This window comes from Strix uralensis, chromosome 16 (genome assembly GCF_047716275.1).
Source record: "Strix uralensis isolate ZFMK-TIS-50842 chromosome 16, bStrUra1, whole genome shotgun sequence".
Taxonomy (NCBI): Eukaryota; Metazoa; Chordata; class Aves; order Strigiformes; family Strigidae; genus Strix; species Strix uralensis.
The window spans coordinates 8,049,838-8,072,768 of NC_133987.1; the positions used below are offsets into that span (position 1 = coordinate 8,049,838).

At 38.5% G+C, this 22,931-nt stretch overlaps 1 protein-coding gene across 4 annotated transcripts in view; it reads right to left on the minus strand.

The window, feature by feature from the left end:
- SDK1 (sidekick cell adhesion molecule 1) overlaps nucleotides 1-22,931 on the minus strand; it is a 417,651-nt gene that overhangs the window by 136,890 nt on the left and 257,830 nt on the right. For all 4 annotated transcript variants that reach the window (XM_074886027.1, XM_074886028.1, XM_074886029.1 and 1 more), the window contains 8 exons: nucleotides 22,210-22,321; nucleotides 20,785-20,975; nucleotides 12,137-12,220; nucleotides 6,765-6,959; nucleotides 5,437-5,553; nucleotides 5,023-5,190; nucleotides 2,892-2,994; nucleotides 1,571-1,747 (listed from right to left, as the gene is read on the minus strand). In XM_074886027.1, coding sequence (XP_074742128.1) covers nucleotides 1,571-1,747; nucleotides 2,892-2,994; nucleotides 5,023-5,190; nucleotides 5,437-5,553; nucleotides 6,765-6,959; nucleotides 12,137-12,220; nucleotides 20,785-20,975; nucleotides 22,210-22,321 — 1,147 coding nt within the window. The remainder of the gene's footprint in view (nucleotides 1-1,570; nucleotides 1,748-2,891; nucleotides 2,995-5,022; nucleotides 5,191-5,436; nucleotides 5,554-6,764; nucleotides 6,960-12,136; nucleotides 12,221-20,784; nucleotides 20,976-22,209; nucleotides 22,322-22,931) is intronic.

Consider the following 22,931-nt stretch of genomic DNA (forward strand, 5'->3'; position numbering starts at 1 on the left):
CTCATTACACTGCCAACAGCAAAAGTTGCCATCTTCTCAGAGAGATCAGGCATGACCAGCAGAAACAGATGCAATTTTAGTTAAATTAAAGCATGCGGCACTACTCAAATAAATGAAAAAAAAAAAAAAGTCTACATAAAACATTACCTTCTTATTTATTTGATCTGCTCCACACATGTACCAAAACCACAGTTGTTGCTTTTAGTGATAAAAATAAAATGGAAGTGCACTTCACCCCAGTGGAATGACAGAAATAGAAAATATGGAACCCCGTAATGACATTTTTATAATCCTTTTTCAGAATTGAACTGCATTTTAAACATTTTATTGTTTTTATTTTTAAAGATACTTAGGAATAAAGAAAGGGATTCGTAAAGATATTTTTCCCCTTGAAAACTATGCATAAAAAGAATGCAAGACTAAGCAATGCCTGCCCAGGGACCAGCTATTCTGACATATGTTTAACAGAGAAAAAGTACTAAAAGGAGGAAAACATTTTCTTACAACCTTGGCATCACAGTGCAGCACCTGGGCTTTATGGGAAAGCCCTACAGCATGGGATGACAGAAGGATTCAGGTTGGAAGAGACCTCAGGAGGTCTCTGGTCCAACCTCCTGCTCAAAGCAGGGTCAGCCATGAGATCAGACCAGTTTATTCAGTCTGGTCTTGAAAACAGGAGACAGTATTCCAAATGTAGACTAATACATGTCAAATAAAAGGGGGGTAATCATGTCCATCAATCTACTATGCTTGTGCTAACACAGCCCAGGATGCTGTTAGCGTTTTTTGATGCCAGGACACACAGCTGGCTAATGTTCAACTGCAGTCTACTGAGATCCCCAGGTTCTTTCCAGCAGAACTGCTACCAGTCAGTCAGTGCCCAGACTGTATTAGTGCAGAAGGTTATTCCTCCCCAGATGCAGACGTTGCATTTGTCCGTGCTGAATTTCATAAGGTTTCTGTTGGCCCTTTTCTCAGCCTAAGTCCCTCAGAATGGTGGCCCTGCACTCGAGTGTATCAACTGTCTCCCATCCATTTTGTGCCACTTACAAACTTCATGAGCATGCACTCCAACACCTCTCCAGATCACTGATAAAGATGTTGAACAGGGCATGCCCCATTACAGTCCCTTGTGGCAGTCCACTTGTTACTGGCTTCAAGTGGACTACCACCTCTTAATGGTTATCCTTGGAGCTCAATCACCCAGCCAGATGGATACGTGCACAGAATCACAGAATCATCTAGGTTGGAAAAGACCTTGAAGATCACCTCGTCCAACCATACACCTAACACTGACAGTTCTCAACAAACACGTAGAGGTTCAGAGAGATGCAGTTACTACGAAGTAACTTCCAAGGCTTCAGTTACGTGGAAGCCCAAGCAGCATAGCAGCATGCAAAAGGAAGGACATTTCAAGGCAGTTTAATTAGGAATGAACCAGGTGTAATTCCCCATAAATAAACCAAAAATCAAACTCACAGACTCCCCAGATCACGTAGAATGAAATGCTAGGAAAATGCCCAAGGGTATCTGAAACAAGCATAGTGTATATTTAAGATGGAATACTCACATCACTTCTAGTCGAGCCATTCTGGAGTCGTTTCCTCCAAAAGAAATGACCTCACAGGTATAGTCTCCAATGTCGCCTGACCATGTCTGGCTGATGAGGAGGGTTCCATCTTTCTCTACTGTGATCCTGGAACTGCTGGATGGATTTATTACAACACTGTCCTTCTTCCAAAGATACCTGAGTATTACAATGTTTCAGTTATTAATTACTCATAAGAACGTCAAAATATATTTATTTGAACTGTTCTGTAGGGTATCAGCTTCTGTAATCACACGTTAAAAAGGACAGGCCCCTACAGCTACTTTCAGGAGCAGTGCCTTTTACAAATTTAAGTTCTAGATTAGCAATCAGAATGAGAAATGTAACTGCATCCAAGTTACTATTTATTTTATAAACAATACTATATATTTTACATGGAAAAAGTGAAGTACTCATAAATATCCAGATTCTTAAGTCCACCTTCACCAGCATTTTAAACTAGAACATCATACTCTGCAATTAATAGCTGAGGTGTTGGTCCATCTCTGCTAAGGCTGTAACAACATTAGAATGCCATAATCAGTAACATCTTGAAACTGCTGTGGCAAGGTTTACTAGAGCTTATCCATCAAAACACTCATATACCAACACATCACAGAGATGTGTATAGCCCATGGTCTTACAATTAAGTATCTGTACATGAAATTTTTACACTTGTATTTCTCTTTCTGAAGTTCTTTCTGCAGTTCACCCTTCTAGCACCCTCCAAGCTGTTCCTTGCATTTTCTTTCATTTGTGTTGCTTTCAGACTATATGAATTTTCATGGCAAATTTATTTTGAAATTCCTAGCTTCCTCTAAATGCCCTAGTGCAAATTTTAATAGCTCAGACAAATGCTGTTTTTTCTTTTACACAGTTAAAGCAGAATATAGCCCGTAGTTATTGAGTTGTTTGCAAGAACACGGGCATCTCTTGTGTGGCTTTCATGCACACCAGTGTAAACACTCCTGAAACCCTATTCCTTCTCTTTGGCTTTTACTCTCATTAAGTATCAGCTTCTGACAAGTTGGTTTTATTGATAGTGTATTAACCTTGACAGTAAAATCATGGAAGGCTATACTGAAGTCATGAAGTGGAACATAGCTCATTGTAAATAATACATAAGGCTGAAATGGAAGATGGGATTTATATGATTAATGATACAGCGTACAATCTTATAATGCAGTAATCAGGGGCCTGGTGTTAAAATCTGGGGTCCTGAAACTTTTCACCTAATGCTATTCATATAGCTTATAAAATTAAGCTCAGATAAACCACACAAACAAGAACTGACATCACTAACCTGATTGAAATTCTAGGATCATGAGTTGCTTCACATCGCAGAGTGGCTGTGGTTCCTTTGATCACAGTGCTGTCCTCAGGAGGGTGAACAATGAAAGTGCGATCTGAAAGGAACACAAGCCATAGTTCAGGTGAAATTACAGCATTTTGACTTGGGTATTCACTCAGTGAGCAGGCAACTGAACATATGTCATTCAAAGCAAGCAGGCCATTCCTCTTCAAGTCTTTGGTGTGAAGGCTCCCCTCCCTCTAATGCCGTTGTTTCAAGAAAACGTAGTACACTGTGGGGTGCAGAGAAGCAAAAGCAGGAGAGGGCATGAGTCTGAGTCGGAAGTGATCTGAGTAGGAAGAGTCCTAATGCTGTACTGACTCTCGCTTGTCTTGTGGTAAGCATCTACGGCAACTCCCTAAAGTCAGAAGGCAGCAAGTTTGTAATGTGTTATGAATGAATCCAAACATACACTGAGTCAGGAAACAAGTCACACTGTTTGCAGCAGGGTAAACAAAAACAAAGAAAATCTGTGCAAAGAATACACTTGAAAATTATCCAGAAAGAGGAAAACTTAAATGGCACCCTGCAATCTTGACAAATCCAGGAAAGAGGTTAAAGGAGGAGGAGCTTCTGGTAGACTGAATTTTTCATATAAGAAAGATACGCTGTTTACTCAAATGTTTCAGAACATCTTTATTCAAGCACCTCCTGGAGACCCAGAACACAATAATTGCTGTAACTACAGCAACCAGATCCGGGGTGAAAGATCTCTATTATGCTTAACACACAGTAGCAGGAGCAGATAGCATCAGCTGAAGCAGGTAGACAACTAGGATGAGTATAGAAGATATGTGGATAATGTTAATCAGTCCCAAATCCCTACAGAGATAATCAGCGTCTACTGAGATATCTCATACATGCACAAGAAGGAATCATCAGCAAAATCAAACACTAATAGCATGGAATTTTCAGCGTTACTCCCGACGTACCTATGTATGCCTTCTAGCTTTATAATGGTGCTGTTGCTACACAAACATTAGGTTACATTCACTTTTCCCCCTCCCATACAGTACAATGAACAGGAACTCTCTTATATGTATTAAAGAACCATGTGTTTAAGAATTAATAGGAAGGATCTCCTGTACTTGACCCATACACCTGGATATCATTCAGTTTACAACATCCTGATATATATACCAACTCTATATTGTCAATAAGATATAAATATGATGGCCATGTGACACAAGTACATTACATCTACTGCCAGTATTGCTTTCAGATATTCCCAGATTCACAAGGGAAAATATTTCTGATTTAGTTTGCACAGTTTGGGGATTAACAAATGCCAAATATGTACCACACATCAGCATAATCAGTACTTCAAGTAGAGGAAAGGAGAGAGGGCCACAACACTTCTGTATTTATCATCTTCATTGTTTTCAATCATTTTTAGTCCCAGCTCAAGGATCATTATCTCCCACCTTCAGTAGCAAAAACCACGTTACACTTAAATTTAACTCACTTAGGAGTAACGCAGGTGAACATGTTGGATCAGACTCTCTTCCACAACAGAAGAAATGAAAAAACAGAGATCAAAGACAAATGGTGAAGAACAAAATCATTTCATGGGTTGCCCTGTGCCATGCCAATCTGTAGCCTAAGAGACTAGCTGAAGTTTGCTGTACTTTGGTTGGGCTTCCAACAGCGCCCAGGGCCACAAAGAAATACAAAGGTATGAGGGAAATCATATCCATTGTATCTGTAGCCACCGCCTTAGTAACAGCATGGGCCGGTCTATACTGCCTGCAGACTCCTGGAGGCAGAAACCAACTACAAATAGCCAAATCTACAACTTAAAAGGTCTGATTTGCAATTCACCAAGGCAAAACCTGAGTAAAATTGTAATTGTGATTTAAATGCACTTCCTTTCACAAAATATAAAAGTTTATATGCATAATTTTACAAACAAAAGGGGTATTTGTGATAGGTTTCCTAAAATAGATACATTATTCCTATTAAATCATACAAGTATCTCTATTAACTAGAAAAGCATAATTACTTATGAAAATTTCCTGAGCATACAACAAAAACTGATTAATACTTGATTAAAGTTAGAATTTAAACAAAGAATTATCCTTACTCCACACTGTCAGCATCACAAAAGCATTCAGAGCTCCTTCAGAGTTGACTGCACAGCAAGTATAATTGCCGGCATCCTGAAGGAAAACGGGTGTTATCTGGAGCCCTCCAGATTCAAGAAGAATGAAACGAGGAATCTGAACTGAGCCACTGGCTAAGATCTGGTTTCCTGAAACACAGAAGGGGAAAACAGCATGATTAGTGTCACGTAGGCTGCACGGATTAAGCACTGCAATTCTAGTTCTTCCAAAAGAAGAATTACAATCTATCCAGGCCACTGGCTCACAGCAGCCCCACAACAAACCCTCTGCTCGCAGAACCATATGCACTAAATGGATCTACACAATCTCAATAATAGGAATGGACAAGAAAACATGGATTACAGCTTTTCCACAACAACTTAATAACTGGCTACCTTTCTTCCATGAGATGGCAGGTTTTGGAGCCCCTGAAACTTCACAGATTAGCACTGCGGTCGTCCCCTCTGTAACAGTGGTGTCCTCCGGAGGCTGTATAAAAGCTGGTTTAATGTCTAGAATCAAAAATTTTAAAAACTCAATGCATCAGCTATCAGAAAGATCCTTTACATATTATCATGGACTACTTTACATCCAATTTTATAGAGCTGATCATGGAGAAGGACATGACAATAATACATGAAAACCTTTCAGCAGTGACTGTAACCTTTCATTATTCATCTCCTAGGAATTGTCTAATTCAGTTTATTACCTACATGGAAAATAAAAATCTATCAATGCTTGTACATGTACAAGTAAGATGCCTTACAGAAAAAGGAAGATAAAGCTCAAAATGAGTGTTTAGGGGGAAGTTGAGAAATCTAGATAAACAAAACTATTTTGTTTCATCTTCATAACAGAGTTCTTTAAGATGAAAAGCAACTTGAGAAAGGCATTAACTTTGAAACTTAAATGTCAGCCAAAAGAATTTAGAACCTGAGTCTCATCCAAGACATTTTCCAAGTTTCTTTCTCTCTTATTTTCCCCCAGTTGCATTTTATTACATTTCTTTCTGCAGTTTTCTAGATATATATTGAACTGGGGCTGATCTATTTTCTGAGGCCAGTAGGATCAGTATGTGTAAACTGCTCTTGGGCTAAAAATCAGCTTCCTGAAGAGGAGTTACAGTATTACAGAAATGCCTGTTAATAATCAGTGTTAAAAGAGACTACTAGGATTTGTAATTCTTCCATAGAGAAGAGTGTACCTCATTAACAAAACCACTTTAATCAGACTTTTTGGCCAAAAAAGAGACATTTAACTTGAACTTTCTTTCTTTCCCCTACTAAATGTAGTTGTAGACAAAAGGCAGATAAAATGATACCATGTACAATCATGAAGAAGTAGCTCAAATTCAGAACAGAATTACATTAGACTAGAACTAAATTATTTAAGCATAAAGGAAACATAAAAGTATTTCACAATTAACCTTTCTTTTGTTTTTTTCCTTTTCACTAAGTTCTCCTTTCCTAGCACGGAATAGGAGAGTCCACCTCAAGACCCTAATGTCATGGAAAGTTTTTCTACAGGCTTCAGCAGATCGTGTTCAGGCCACAGAGGGCATTTTGGGGTATCTTACAGCTTGGGCAGCTACACTTGACAAAAATCAAGTTTCTATGAGTCAAACTAAATGAGCACAGAGCAGTGGAGAAATCCGACGGACATAGGGCCACCTACGGAAATGACAAGACAACCCATGGATCTCTTATCACAACTCCTGACTCACTAGTTACATCCAGGTAGGTGTACGTCTGTATCTCCCCAGCTTTATTACTAGCAAAGCACTGGAAGATTCCAGCGTCCTGAGGACGCAGCGCGTGGATCCGCAGCCCACCACTCAGTAGTACTTTGTAACGGGGATTTTCCAGCTTGCTGAGGGGAATAGAGTCCTTATACCAGGCCAGGGTGGGAATGGGAACACCTATTAAAAAAAAAATAAAAGAGTAATTTCACTATTAGCTTTTGCAAAACATGTTTTAGGTAGTCAAATACCTAACACTATTATGGTCATATCCCTGGTTTCCCATCCTTCTACACCAATTATTTATACCTTTACAAGCTGCTTTTGATAAATGGAGGCTGTATCTTACATTACCAATGGTAATAATACACTACAGAACATGTGGGAATAAAACCAGCAAACAGTGAAAGAAGGAATGTTGAGAAAACATGTTATCAAATTACTTTCTTCACCCAATCATATTTCATGCTACTACAAAATAAGATTTATAGCAATTTCATGTTGAAAGCCAAAATCATGCTACTTAAACAGCAGCAGTATGGCAATGCAGTAAGTCTATAAGACTGTTCCATCCCAAATAAGATTCTTCTGTGTTACTGTAGCTAAAATGTCAAAATAAAAAAGAGATGGCAAATTACACATAGAAAATGAAGTGCTCACATGACTGTATTCGAGTCCTAATTTGGCAGCTTAGTTTGAGCTGATGTGCAAACAACACGTTGCCAACAATGGGATAGTTTAAATTATTATTATTTTTATTCATTCTCAAGCTTCACCTCTTGTTTGAAAAATGCAGACATTAGGAGAAGCAAAAATCCTACCCTAGATATAACTTACAGTCCCATTTATTCCTGTTTTCTTTCATGTGCATGTTCTACAAACCCTGACACAGTTATTTCACACATATTTTTGCTGCAGTCATATCCCAGTCAGCTGGGATGAAGTGGCTGTAAATTTAGTATATACAAATAGCATAGGATTCTCTTTTCTTCGAGATATGTCAGAGGCCTAGAACAGTCATACACAGATGTTCCTGTCTCACTCCTTGGATCAGACAATGTTTTATCTTTACCTCCCAGAAATCCTTAACTGCTCAAATGCTGAGGGCCCTATGCAGGGATCTGAAGTGAAGCAGATATTTTATTATGTGATTGGATAATCACAGGATCACAAGGGTATTGAGCTGATTTAAGGTACCTCAGCCCCAAATGTGGCATTTTCATAACCAGTAGCTATTTTTGAACACCTACCACTTAAAACCTCAGAGCTTCACGTTCCCTTATAATAAGGTAAGGAACTACGGACATAAATTCATGGGTGAGTGAAATTTACCCAAACAGAGAAGAGCAGGGTATCACAGAAGCATTAAGGATGGGATGTCACTGATGAATCGAGCATCTGCAGACAATGAATTTCACTGCAATGTCGGCAATGACTTAAGGTTCTCAGAGCAAAAGCGCTACGGGAAGATCTATGTTATCATCATTATCATTTTAAAAATCCTGAAGTTAAATACTACTGTATTATACTTCCATTCATATCTTTTCTCAGTGTACTTATTCTCTTTCTACAGACAAAAGCTATATTAACTACTGGAAAGAATGTACAAACAATATATGGAACGATTGAAAAACAACATTCAGTTGCTGCTGTTACTTTTATAAACATGTGTCATTTACTACAATCACCTCTGATGCCTTTGTTCTGCTGATAAAATAAAACGTACTCATAATCTAGAAGGTAATCATCTCAGGAAGAAATCCACTATGTAGAGTGCATTGTCTGATAGAGAGTAGACGTACTGTCATAGCTTGCAATAGGCATAATTTAAATTTCATACAACAGCCCATATACAGAATTAGCGTAAATTTCAATGTTCAGAATTCTCGGTGAGAGTGTTATTCATCTCTCGAAAATCCTCCCGGGCAAATACAAATTATCACTGAGTAATGAAGAAACAGATGATGCAAAATGGAATAGTTCTCCTGATGCTGAGAAGCCTGGAAATGATTTCAAGTTTAAATAATAGCAACTCCATTTTCCCACACATTAGACTTGATAGGCACCTAGGAAATAATGAAATCCTGCATTTAGTACACTCAAACCTTTAACATTGGTGTCATTCCATAAATCCCATTCTACTAACAGTATTAGCAAACCTTCTAATCCTATAATCACTGTGAGATACACCTTCCTATCACCAACTCAGCTGACAAACTGAATATTACCATCTCTATTTTTCTACATTTCAGTTACAGATATCTTCCTCTACTCAAAGTTATGAGTCTGAATAATAGGATCTTATCTAAGCACTCTGATGCCTGTCAGCAGCATTCATTTGGGCTTTAGTGATCTTCCCAGAAAGATTTGTGTTCCAAGTTGTACACATTTTCTTTTACCATTTTGCTACTTCTTTGGCTATAAAGATGGACCCAGCTTCCTTTCTTCTCCCCCTCTCCTACCCCACAGCCTTTCCTCTCTCCCCACACCCCCAAGGGAATTTTGCTTCTTTTCCTCTCTAAACACTTCTGGTGAAAAAATTATGAACAGAAGAAAACACTTTAAAGACCTTTCGGACTATACTTTTCCAAGTAGCATCTGTCCTACTTTACTGTTTGAGAGATTACAGAGTGGCCTAAAGACCAGTCATAATAAATAAAATACTCTTATATCTCAGTATTGTATGCATTTTTCACAGACAAATTCCTCTAGAGTTACGGAGGAGAAGGGAAGGCAGGAAATAAGACTCTGGTTCTGGCTTTGCTACTTTCATTGTATTCTTGGGCAAATAATTTATGCAATCTGAGGCTCAGTTTCCCCATCTGTGAAACAGATGCTTGACTCTTTGCCAAATTTAACTTACCTAAGAACCTGAATAAAAGACTTGAAATATTCACTATGTCATTTTTGTTACTTATTTTTTATAGCCTTCTCGAGATCCCAGTGGGCTACTGGGGAATCCCCAAAGCATCCTTCCATCTACTTGTCTAAACAGGTAGAACTAAAGTCCAATTAACTGCGCTCCCTAGGCACCACCACTACTGCCTGCAGCTCTAAACTTTCTATAAGGAAATAAGAAAAGGCATTTAAAGGAAAGGCATTCAAAATGCAGGCAGCACCAGCAACTGCTCAAAGATATACAGCAGAGCATGGTTACTGTGCAGTCTGATGCACTGAAACTCCATTACAGGGAAGTATACAGCTAGTCTGTGCAAGTTGCAATTTTATTTACAGTTAATCTCTATTTATACTGTGAAATTAATCTGTCTCTCACACATTCAAAGTGCACCAAGACTTGGCAAATGGGCTTTGTGCACAGAACTTGATGGGGCTGAGGGAAATGCAATCTGTCTTCCTATTTGTAGCAAAGGTACAGGGCAGCTCTGCAGTTCCCCTAGTGCTTTATTCTAGCTCTGATCAGGGAGACAGCAACCTTCATTTACCCTCTTTTTAAATGCTGGCAATTGCCAGATTTGTGTAATAACGGATCAAAACTCCTCAATGTTTAACATTAGTATCTGCCTGTCATAAATCTGTTACAGATACTCAGCAAAATAATCCATATGAAGACAGGTTTCCATGCTCCTGCACCACATTCATCAGCAAATCAGCTGTGCACTAGAAGAGTTCAGCAAAAATAAATAATTTTGTCTAGTAAGGGTTCCCATATCTCCGATAAAACCTCATCTCCTGAGAATGGTTATGAGTGCCCTATTGATCCCCATGGGAGCTAAACTGCTCTAAGGAAGCGTTAGGGTAGAAGGATGAGTTAGAAGCCAACCTCTTCTCTCAGGTTTTGGGGTGGACTTTTCTGTAATATATGAAAAAAAAATTGATATAGCAGATTGGGTTTTCTTCAGTAACCAAGATAGTCCAAAGATTCATCAAATAGTTGTGTAGGATTGAAACATTTCTCAAAAAAAATCTCAGAATGTTTTTTTAACTCGATTTCTCTAATGATACAACACTTTGTTGTAATTCTGCTACTTGAAAAATTGTCTCCAATAAAAAAAAAAGTCAATACGTTTGTCATAACACATGCTGAAACATAAAGTTGGTGGCACAAGGCCAGAATAAATGTCTATCTAGTCACATTTCCTTCCTTTGAAATTGTCTTGTCTTGGATGTGCAGGCACAAAACACGAGCAGCCCAAGGACAAAATGCTATTTCCACCTTCTTAGCTCCAGTAATCTGTGCTTTAGCTATTTCCTGAGCCAGACATTGCATACACACAGCTGTGTTTAATAGTCCTTACTGGATTTTTCTTCCATAAATTTTGTTTGTTTTTCTAAATAATTTTTATGCCTGATCTTCGCTACTGCCTGGACCAATGACCTCCACAGTCTGATTTCTGAAAAAGTACTATCTTTCCTTCATCATAAATGTCCTGCCTAAAAATTTAGCTGGGTGCATCCTCTACTTCTTGCACTAAGCAATACAGAATCATCCTCTCCTACTCGCCTTCCCACACGGCACCTATCCTTCAGTTATCTCTTTCACAAAGTGTTCCAGTCAATTTAATTTTTTGTTATTCAAAACCCATGGTAGACCTCTAATTACACCATTCCTACTTTTGTGTATCTTTTCTGTTTTTCCTACATCCCTCTCTCCAATAGAGTGATTAGAATTGTGAGGAGTATTTGAGACAGGGTTGTCCCATGGATTCATACAGTGCCATTCTCTTATTTTTGTTCCATTCCTTTCTTCCCAGTACCTAACATTTTGAACCATGGCTTGGCACTGAACTGATGTTTTCAGAAGACATATATTTTCTGCATAGCAATAGGAAATTTCATCTCTGTCAATGATGTCATCTGACAGTTTATTGTCCAGTTCAAATCATCAGAACCTTCTGCAACTCTTCTGTCGTCAGTTTTAATGTTGATTTTATTGAATAATCTCATATAATCAACAAATATTACCGTCTTGCTATTCACCCTCTTTTCCACCAGGGCATTTATGAATATGTTGTACAGCACAGGTTCCAGCAGAGATTCCTGGGGAACTTCACTGACAGCAGGTCCTGCTGTGTTTTGTTTAGAAAGCCATTAATTAACAACAAGACCTTGTCTCTTATAACCTGATAGCTTCATTTCTGTAAGACATCTCATCAAAGGCTTCTGAAACTCCAAATCAACTGGAGCACCCTTACATGCCTGCTTCATAGAATCACAAAATGGTTTGGGTTGGAAAGGACCTTAAAGGTCATCTAGTTCCAACTCCCCTGCCATGGGCAGTGACGCCTTCCACTAGACTGCAGAGACCTTAAAACATTAAAAATTTATATAAGATGCTTTCTTCAGTACTGGATATACACATATCATTCATCCAAGTCTGAATATGTTTGCACACTCACCCATTGCCTGGCACAGGATGTCCACGTCTTTCTCCACCTCAGCCAAAATCACACTCTCTGGTTCAGCCGTAAAATATGGTGGTTCTTTAGAACAGGGAAAGCAGACAAAAGTAAACAAAGCCACAGCAAAATGAAAAATAGGTGTTGATTTAAAGATATTCATCATATAATCTCTCTGCACGTGTTGTATTTAATATAGTGTGTTACAAATAGACTAGTTGTCTAAGTTTTTCTCTACTTGGAGGTGCTTTTTTTGATAGTAAAAGCATCATAAAAAAAGCCAACGATTTTTTGCTATGCTGACTATGAATTCCAAAGAGTCAAGTCAATGTAAGGTAAGATTGAGGGGTTTGCACTGCAAATTAATACTCAGAGCAGGGGCTACTTTTCAGTTTATAGGCCTGAATCATGGAACATTCTAATTCTTTGTTCAGAAAGGCCGTCCCGAGAGGTTTATAAAGGTTTATATTTACAACATAGCATTTTATAGGACAGTTTGCTTCAGTATCTAAACTAAATTCCACCTCGCGAAGGCATGAAGCATATCAAATAAAGTGCTGTAGCATGTCAGAGAGCCAACATCAGAGGACAAGTGCGGCATAATTAAAAAAAATTCTTCTCAACTGTTATATTTCTTGAAAGCAAACAGATTTAATGCTTTAATTGAAGTTATAGTAATAATCATAAAAATCCACACTTTATCATTAGGACTAAAAGATATTAGACATTTAATTAAACAAAGAAAAGATTCCAGAAATTGTAGAGTATGCTGTCATGTAACTCTTTCTTCTATGCAGCACAAAATTGAAGAGCATCATGTCAAAGTCCCACAGGCATTAAGGTTGCAGTAATTATCACGGTAACTAAAAACTGTCATAGTCTGTTCAATGCAATTATCATCTGAGTACTGTTTTTAGAAGCATTTTATTTGATTATAACTAGAGTTCTGTTGTAGCATAGACAAACTCTCTGGAAAGTTTTAGAAAATACAGAAAAGACAATATAAGTAGCTTGTGAGAAAAATTTACTCGTATTTTCATTTTAAGGAAACCAAGTTTGAAAAAATGTAGTAAGCTACAACAAGATCCAAGGTCATCTGACCTGACCTTCTCTTAAATGTCTTCACCAACTATGTCTGAAAACCAGATGTGTAGTTTGTATTATTGATAGGCCATTAATATTTTCATAAATAAAACCAAAGTCACATAATTTTATCCTGCAAAATCTCATTTCTCCTTCTACCACCTGTAATGCAGCAAGTGTTGCTGCTATTTCGCAGGGATGACATGACATGCCATCAGGTACACATCAGCAAGCATCTGATTACAGTGCAAAACCCCCTTTCCCAGCACTCCTTCCCACTAACTACAATAAAATACTTGCTTAAGTGTACAGAACTGGGGTCTCATTTGAGCACCAATGGATATTACAATTCTGTATTCATTCCAAATAAAGTCAATCAATATTAGTCTTCAAAGTCCTGTGCAGAGGAGGTGGTGAAGTTGCAAAATAGCCTGGAATACTCATTTACCCAGCAAAACCAATAAAACAAGCTACCTGATTTATTATATTCTAATAATATACATGTGTTAACATTATTGATCCTTGCTGCCTAAATATAAAGCTATTAATAAATATGCATAATAAGTTGTGATTTATTGCATATGATCTCATGCGTTAATCTAAACAACAAATTGAAAAGCTGAACATTTAATTGAAATTCACTGATAGCACACTGTGTTTGACATGTTTGATCAACTAAGTTGCTGAGTGCCCCGCAATTCATCTAAGTACATGTTTTAACTCTGAGTACACTCTTTATTCTCATGCCATCTTCCAAGCCTTGTGTGACGTTTTCCTTGCACCCCACTTTCCAGAATCTTATGTTTTTAATTTCTGAACTTTCAGTGTAGTGTCCTTACTTACCTATGCATCTGTCTGTGGACACAGAGGTAAGTGTCCTTCTGTCCATCTCTCAAAATAAAGTTTGAATCTTTTGTTCGATGACAATTTAATTTGATTGTTAAGGGAGGAAAAGGGGAAAGGTGGCCAAAGTAGCGCAGGATCAAGACAGTATCCAGACACATACCCCCACATCCAGACATTCATTTCTAACTTTGGGCTGCGTCTATGGATGTCTCTTCAGTCAGTGACATTCAAGTGCATTTGCCTCCTCTTAGGGAATTCCTGACTGCACATCTTCCACCGCCCCTTTTATAAGGCGCTCTGACCTTAATGGGGCAATTTCTAAACTTGGCAACCTTCAGCTGCCAGCTCTCAAACTTTCTCCTACATCAGCAACATATTCACACACCAGTGATAAATTTGCAGATTTATCTTCAGCATGGGCCTGCAGTCCAGCTGCAAAGCACTTAATGTGACCTCAAAGATGCTAGTGGTGCCATGACCACTGCTTATGTACTACCACTGCATACAGTTTCCGCAGTTATACTTGGCATATTTATACAGTCTGCTCTCCCAGTGCCTCTCCCAAAATCCTATCCTACAATCTGTGTTCCTTCCTTTAAATCCCATACAGGCTGTTATGCCATCCTCAGAGAAACTTATTACATTAAGAGATGCTTAGGTGAGCAGGTATCTAGCAATGAATTACCTGACAAGGAACTTGAAGTCAGTGACAACTGTCACTTAGCAAATTGGACTGTGATGTTATAAAAGGAAGATTCACATCAGCTTCTTCTGAAAGAAGCAGGAAGAAACGAAAGCAGACAAGACAGAGAAAGAGCAGGAGCAGCAGAAAGATGCAATCTAAAGGACACAGGCAACTCCCAGAGGACTTTCAGGGTGTAGGTGTGCCAACAGGCATGATTTCCAGTCTTCATCATGCCCAGACCACCTTTTCCCTTTCACTAAAGCCTACTGAACTCAATTCTTACAGCATTCCAGCAGCTGGAAGCACTGCCAATTGCTATAATTGACATAGAGGGGTTGAGAGGCTGAGGCAACAACTGTGCATAGAGGGGTCAGATCTTATTCTTGCATGATAAGCACAGATATAGAAAACCTTCCAGAAGCAAGTCTACAAATTTACTGATTGTTAACTACGTGCTTCTGCTGTCTGGAGTTAGAGATAAGCCTGGATGGGAAGACTAATTCATAAGGGAATTCTGGAGGATCTAGAATACCACATGGACAATAGTGCTGTGGCATCCTAAGTCTAATATACATGGAAAATTAGTCTTGGCGATTTAAAGTATGAGAAAAGTATTGGTGTAGGTATACTCCTAGGGCTTTGAAATGAAACTGCGCTGCTTTTCCACATGCATGTGTTTTACACTAGCAACATGGGTGCTCAAAAGGTCCTTTGCAGTGAGGGTCTATGGCTTCAACAGAATTCAGGCTGCAGAAGAGACAGCTCTAGTTACAGAGGCTAGACAACTGAAATCTTGGCTCTAAGCTTTTCAGAAGAGTCAAATGTATCACCTGCACATCAGGTGTGTGCCTGAAGGCCTGTAGGCCCAGCATAAATTCCAACTGAAAAATTCAGGGTATCTCAATTTGGGTGCTATACTCCACCTGGTGAATACTATCAGAAAGAGACCATAAAAATGCAGCAATATTTATAGGGGTCAGATGGTATTCTGAAGGGGCGTTCTGGATGTCTGTATATATGACTCTACTGAATATTTATAAGGCTTGGTTTGAATCACACAGTATGAATTTGAACATTTATTGTTGTAGGCAATAATCATGTATTGAAATTTAATATGTGTGGTGAAATTACGATGCCTTCCAAACTATATAACATGCCAGACACAAGCCCCCAGACACAGCAGTTCCTAGGAATGACAGTAGTCTGTTGGTATCAGGTCAAACATTTAATTTTTTGAAATTATAGAATCACAATAGCTAGAATAGAAAAGGCCCCATTACACTGAGTTCACCCCGCTGGCAGCGCAGCGAGCTAGGCAATGAGAGGGGTCACATCTCATATTAGACTGAGAGAAACAGATACTGTATTGTTAGGATATTGTATTGGTGTTTGATCTTAACTAAAAGGTCAAGAACAAGCAAAGGGGAAAATGAATATTTGAATATAAATGCATGCTTTTAATAGTTGTTGAGACTTTCAGGGGTTTTTGCACTACATACATCACTGCAAAGATAGCCTCTCTGCAAAGCCCTTGGGAGCCGGCAAAATTTGATACTGTTCTAACTTCCCCCACACAGAGTTACATGGTCACTGATTTTAACATTCAAAAGATAGCAGTCAGCATCCATTATATACCCTTCAAGCTGCATTGGAGATGTGTGACCTAATCCTAGATACATGCATGAAAGTCAGAAAGAACAGAGAAAGCCCCCGGGGCTCCTCCAAAGCTGAAATTCCTGCATCACTCAGAAATTCAGGCCTGCATATTTGAGAGGAAAATTGAGCCTTAAACATGGAAGCCTTTCCACAGCATTACCATAAACTAATATATTCAGTGAATATCATTGGAAAGAATGGGGAACTGGAAACTTGAGAGTGCTTCATAGGTACAAAGTCTGTAACTCCAGACAGTAGATCAGACTGTCCATGCTGGAAGAGAAGCTACATTGTACATGCAGCTGTAACAGGTTCCTTGAAGCAGGATCTTTCTTTGCATGAATATCAGGTTATAACAGAAAGAGATTAAAAGGTACTCTTAGTTTCTTGCTACTACCCCTTACCACGAGCTGCAGTCTGTGTGTTCTAAAACCTTCCAGCACCACAGAGAACACATCTCCTGTTTGCAGAACTGAAAGAAGGGGGAACTTCTCCTGAATGTCAGAGACAGAACTGGACTTCCCAGAAGTCCCATTACTTCACTGTGGTAGAGGTCCTGTGGGCATTTGGGCCAAGGCTGTGTCCATCTCAAGAACCTCTGAGCCTTGCCAAAACAAAATGTCTCTGCTTTGAGCCCAAACTGAAGTTTAGGCAAGTCCAAAGACATTTTATATTATAGTTTTCCTAAAGTTTTTATTCTTTTCTTACACACAGTACATGAATGCAGTCATCATGGTCTTTTCTTAAGCTCAATGCATGAACACAATCATCATGAAAAATTATTTCCTCTGCTTTCAAGACATCATTTGTAGCATTTTAAAATGTCTAAGCTAGAGCCACCAGACCTCTTGTTTCCAGAGATCTGAGCACAAGGTATTGAGGTGGCTAACTGCAGAGGAAAATAACTTCTGTTCAGGCAGCTGTATATACAGTCAGTGCAAATTCATGAACAATGTCAATGCACAAAGAAGGCCCTTCTGCACCTCCACACTTGCTCCTGGAGAAGTAGGGTGAAGGAGGAATATCCCTATAGCTCACCTCAGAGCCTAGCCAGGTGGGCCCTCCATATTAACATCAGAATTTTTCTCATGTGTTCCTGAATCCCATGAAGCTCTATCCACACCTGACGAGAACATTTAAGAGAGTAGCCTTAAGAGAGACAGACCTACCACACTCCCTTATTGTCCTATTTTCAGAAAGAAACCTGTCCAGCTGGGATGTAAAAATTCTCTCTAGGAAACACCAAGATGAGAATAATATGTCTATTAATGTAGTTGTTCTGGGCACAAAACTGCTCCAAGAAGAAGGGAAGCTCTCTGCTGTGATTCTGCTTTGTTCCACCCTATTCCTTTGGCCAGACCAACAGGGCTTCAACATCTCATCACACCAGGCCATTCTTTCTAATTGTTTTTCTTCTCAGTTTGTCCAGATTTTACTTTCTGACTGCATCTGATTTAAAGAATAGTATGGATTTCATGTAATGGAAGGGTTTCATTCCTCATTTTCTTAAGCTAAAATTCATAATTTCCCATAGAAAAATCACTTTAAAAATGACTACTGCAATCTGTTGCTAACGGAACTTGTGGAACTGGAGCAAAAGAATTTAAGATTAGCTCAGTTTTCAAATTGGTTTGCTCATGAGAAGACTCCTTAAATTACTTAATCTTCAAACTGTTAGTGATAAAACAAATGTGCTCTTATCTAATCTGCAACAAATCTTTCCAAACTGTTACTGTGCCAACTGAGGAACATGCTACCTTTAAAAAATTTATAACAACTGCAGCTAATAAAACCAGGGTTTGGAACCACTTCAGTTTATCTTTGCTGGAACAATATGAAGATGTCAGAAAGCTCTTTGTGACATTCAGAAGAAAATTGCAGTGTAGCACAAGACTAAAGGATTTTCTTCTTGCTTATGTATACTACTTTATTACATTAGAGATTCAGATTTTTCAAATATTATTGTGATTTTAATTTACAAACTGAGATGCACTCTCACAAATATTCTGAAAAAAATTCAGAGATAATATTGTAGGTCACAAATAATAATTTGAACTGTGTACATGATTTTGTACTAAGTTCCACTGCCTTCTAATAAAGCTCGTCAGCATCTGAGCCCACACTCAAGCTGTGTAACTTCCCTTAGTTGGGAAAGGCAAGGACTGATATATTTGTAAAAAAGCTTTGATTAACTCAGTATTTGTAATATCTTTGATGCATCTTTTTATCGTTACCTTTATTCTACCTGTTAATAGCAAAATACTTTTTTCTATTAATCCACAAAGGCTCTCATCATCATACTATTGAGGGTCTATATTTGATTTATTCCAAATCACTTTGAATACAAACGTCTTCTATTAACACAATTTCCTTTTCCTGTTAGTCAAGACCCCTTATTAAGTCCACACTGTGTTATCCTCCCAAGAAGTACAGCTCATTATCAGGTCACTATCAGTGTGTACAGACTACAAATATTTTACGTATGCAAATGGATAAGCATACTTGATTCTTTGTAAGTACTATGAGGGATACACCACAAAAATCCTTAGGTTTGAATCTTGTCTGCACTTTCCTCTAGAACCCATCCCTTGGCTAATTAAATAATGACCAGATCCATCCAAGAGTTCTAAGGTTTAATATAGTTATGTATTAACTACTAATCCTTTGATTTGGCTTCCTGTTTAGAATTAGAGATCCATCCTGCAGCTCAAGAAACTCATAAATAAAGAAATCTATCAGGCTTTGCTGACACATTGAGTAAACACCTGCAACTGAAGTGTCTTGTTCCATCACAAGGAAATAAAAGTAATTGGTAACCAATTTGTTTCTGCTTTCTTTCATCTGCTTGTTCTTATCTACAGGCCTTTTCATAACTTCATTCCCTGACAGCCTCCTAAAACTGGATAAGAAATAAATAAAACATTTAAAAATAAGAGAGCAGATAAGCTACTAAAGAAAGGCAGCACTGCTAGTTTAATATGATTCCCCAATGATTGTTTCTCAGTTTTATTGTAACTGTATTTAAGAATCTTTTACATTAACCAAGAGACTGCTTTAAGTATTGCGTTAGACTGGATCTGACAGCATAGCAGCGAAGTTAAACTAGTTACAATAAAATCTTATGAATAAGGAAGAATTTAAACAAAACCCATAAATAAGTGAAATCCGTCTCTGCTCCTTAAAGGGAAGGCGCGAGCTAATAATTCTACGAAACAGAATCCAAAGACTGGAACCAAACATCATCCAGCAGATAACAAATATAATAGAGACACAGTGCTACAAATGAACCTGGAACAGAGCTTTGTAGAGAGAAGAGCTGCTTTCTCATTTAGCATGAACTACTATAAATTGCTTTGGTAGAATACAGACCATCCAGCAGTCCTTAAAATTGTATTTTCAGAAAGTCAAAAGAGTGTAGAGAATTGTGTGCTGAATTCCCTCTGCAATGCATTACAGAAATGCATCTGCATGAATTCTGATCAACGCTGAGACTTGTCGCATTGCCAGAGCAATAACCTCTCCAGGACACTTGCACAGTTGTTACTGGGACTCTTACACGAAAGCTGGACTTTACACAATCAGCTCTGGCTTAAAACATGTAAATGTTTTAAACATCTCTTTTATTCTAAAAGTCCTAAAAAACTCTACATTGTGTGCAGTGTGCTAATTTGCATTATTATATCAGGATATGACATGCATGGTAACTACCATTTCTAAATTATAACCTTCTTGCTACAGCAAAACTCCAACACAGAGGTGACAGTGGAAACAGGCAGTGAAAGGGCACCAATGTCCCTCTAAAAATATTAAATCCAAAGTTTCCCTTGGAGTCGAAGGTCTAGCACGTAGCACCTATTTTAAAGGTATTTCCTTCTCCTTTTTGTTACCTCAGTAATGATATCTGCCTGCCTGTGTGCTCAGGAACGTCCTTGGCCCCCTGACTGGCACTTGCAGCAGACAACGCACAGAAGTGCTCCTAAAAGGCTTCTTTCGGAAATACAGGCACTTGACATATTAAAACTAGATGTCAGCAATCTGGGAGTTAATCAGAATTTAATGCATCTAAAAGCCAAGATGTGGAAGCTGCCCAATAAGGAATTTACCACCATATTTCCCCAACTTCTGATTAAATGTATAGTTTCACAGGGTATTCAGAATCACATCACTGTTTAAAGAAAATCTATTTGATGAATTTATATTCATGGGGAAGAACAGCTGAATTAATTTGGAAGATAACCCTCCTTCACCTCCTTTGTTCTGTTCTCCGAAGAAAGGTTCAAATGTAAGGTCAATGAAATATTAAGATATCAATTTTATTTCCTATTATACCTCAGCCCAGAGCCTGCTTTACTAAAAAACACATTGCCTTGAGAATTACCCATTATAGAAATGAAGGCTTTCGCTCTTGCTGGTTCCTCTGTGTTGTCTCTCAATTTTGCTTCACAGAAGTACATTCCCACATCAGCAGAGGTTGGGTTGGTGATAGTGAGTCGTCTCCCAAAACTGCTAACGCCAGTGGTTACTTTTACTCCGTTTCTCTTCCAGGTAATGCTTAGGCTCTCAAGAGGTCTGCCGAGGTTTAAAAAAATAAGCAAACAGGAATACAACAATATATATATATTACAGAATAATCTTGTCTGCAGTTATATAGCTATTATGACATTCATAGAATCATAGAATAGTTTGGGTTGGAAGGGACCTTAAAGATCATCTGGTTCCAACCCACCTACCATGGGCAGGGACACCTTCCACTAGCCCAGGTTGCTCAAAGCCCCGTCCAACCTGGCCTTGAACCCTTCCAGGGAGGGGGCAGCTACAGCTTCTCTGGGCAACCTGTGCCAGTGTCTCACCACCCTCACAGGGAAGAATTCCTTCCTTACATCTAACCTAAATCTCCCCTATTTCAGTTTAAAGCCATTACCCCTCATCCTATTCCTATACTCCATGATAAAAGAGTCCATCCCCACCTTTCCTCTAGGCCCCATTCACTATTAAGCAGTAAATGCATATATAACTTCTACACATCAAGACTACTCAAGTGGCATTATATAGGTACAGCTAATTGATACAGCAATAGAACTTAAGTGCTAATAATTTGAATTCTCTAAGCAAAAGAACTAAATACTGCTATGGGAATCAGCTGCATGGGAAGTGCTTTCATTACATCTCAATTACCAAAACAGTATTAATCATATCAAGAACATCTCTGCCCTCAGAGGGGAAAGTGAATCAGTTGGTCTTATCATCTCAGGACCTCAACTATTCACTTCCACCAGAACTCAATGCTATTCAAGGCCAACTAGATGGAAATATAGGAGAAATGCCGTGAACTCTATATTATGGTGCATTATGAACAGTTGAGCAATAATCACTGTAAAATGAAAGCATCTATAATAAATTACTTCATAGGAGATCCTCGCTAATTTATTTACTAGGAAGCACAGACTGTTTAACAATATCACCTTTCATGTGAACAGGCAATACAGCTGAAATATTGTTAACCCTTAACATAACTTTTTCCTTAAGATAATGTCTGCTGATTGAACGACACTATACTTCTTTTCCTTCCTGTGTGAGCAACAGGTGGGAATGTAACTGCCTATATCCTTATTTGGCCAGAAAAATCAATATGTTTAATTCAGTAATGTTGGACAAACAAGATTATTCATAAGGTTACTCTGAAGAGCAAGCATTCTGCTTCAATCATTAAATTAATAAAAAAATGAAAATAACTTCCTATGTCCTTCTTAGAAAAGGACGGTGCATTAAAATGAATTCCTTATAACCCCGCTGCGGCTGTTACCTGGCATTGGCCACACACTCCAGCGTGATTTCACCACTCCCTGCTACAACACTAGTATTCTGTGGAGGGATTACAATGACGGGAGCCACGGTGTCAGACGGGTCTGTGGCACCTGCATGGGCAGAAAGAAACCTTGTGAAGACTCTGTACATCTGCAAACGGCGAGGACCGACACGTTCCAGGCAAAGGATCTTGTCAAGGCACACCGCTGCAAATTTCACTCTTCAACCTCACCATGGATTTTAATCTCCTCATTAAGGCGAGATCTTCAGCATGACCATTTTCAATGGCTTTCATTATACTGTACAAACACACTGTTTCAATATACTCAGCTTGGTATCATTCAAAACACATAACTCACAAGAACTACTCCCAGATGGAGTGCAGAGGCCATTCTCAAACATAGAGCAAATAAATTAAGCATCCTAAAAGTTTTCTATTGTAGAGCACTTTTATTTTTATCAAACACTGCTGACTTATACTTTTAAGACCTTTTCATGTTTTGTTTAATCTTACCACTTCCATACCATTTCAAAAGAGTCTGCCAATACTCATGTTAGTTCTTTAAAAAGATTTTACACACTAGGGAACAAATATAAAATTAACAAAGCAGCATATCACAGCAACTTCAATCCCTTTTTCTTATCAGGAAAGTAAATAACCCAAATCTGCAACTCTTTTGTGAGGCATCATACTGTAAATAATTTAGCTTATGCAACAGT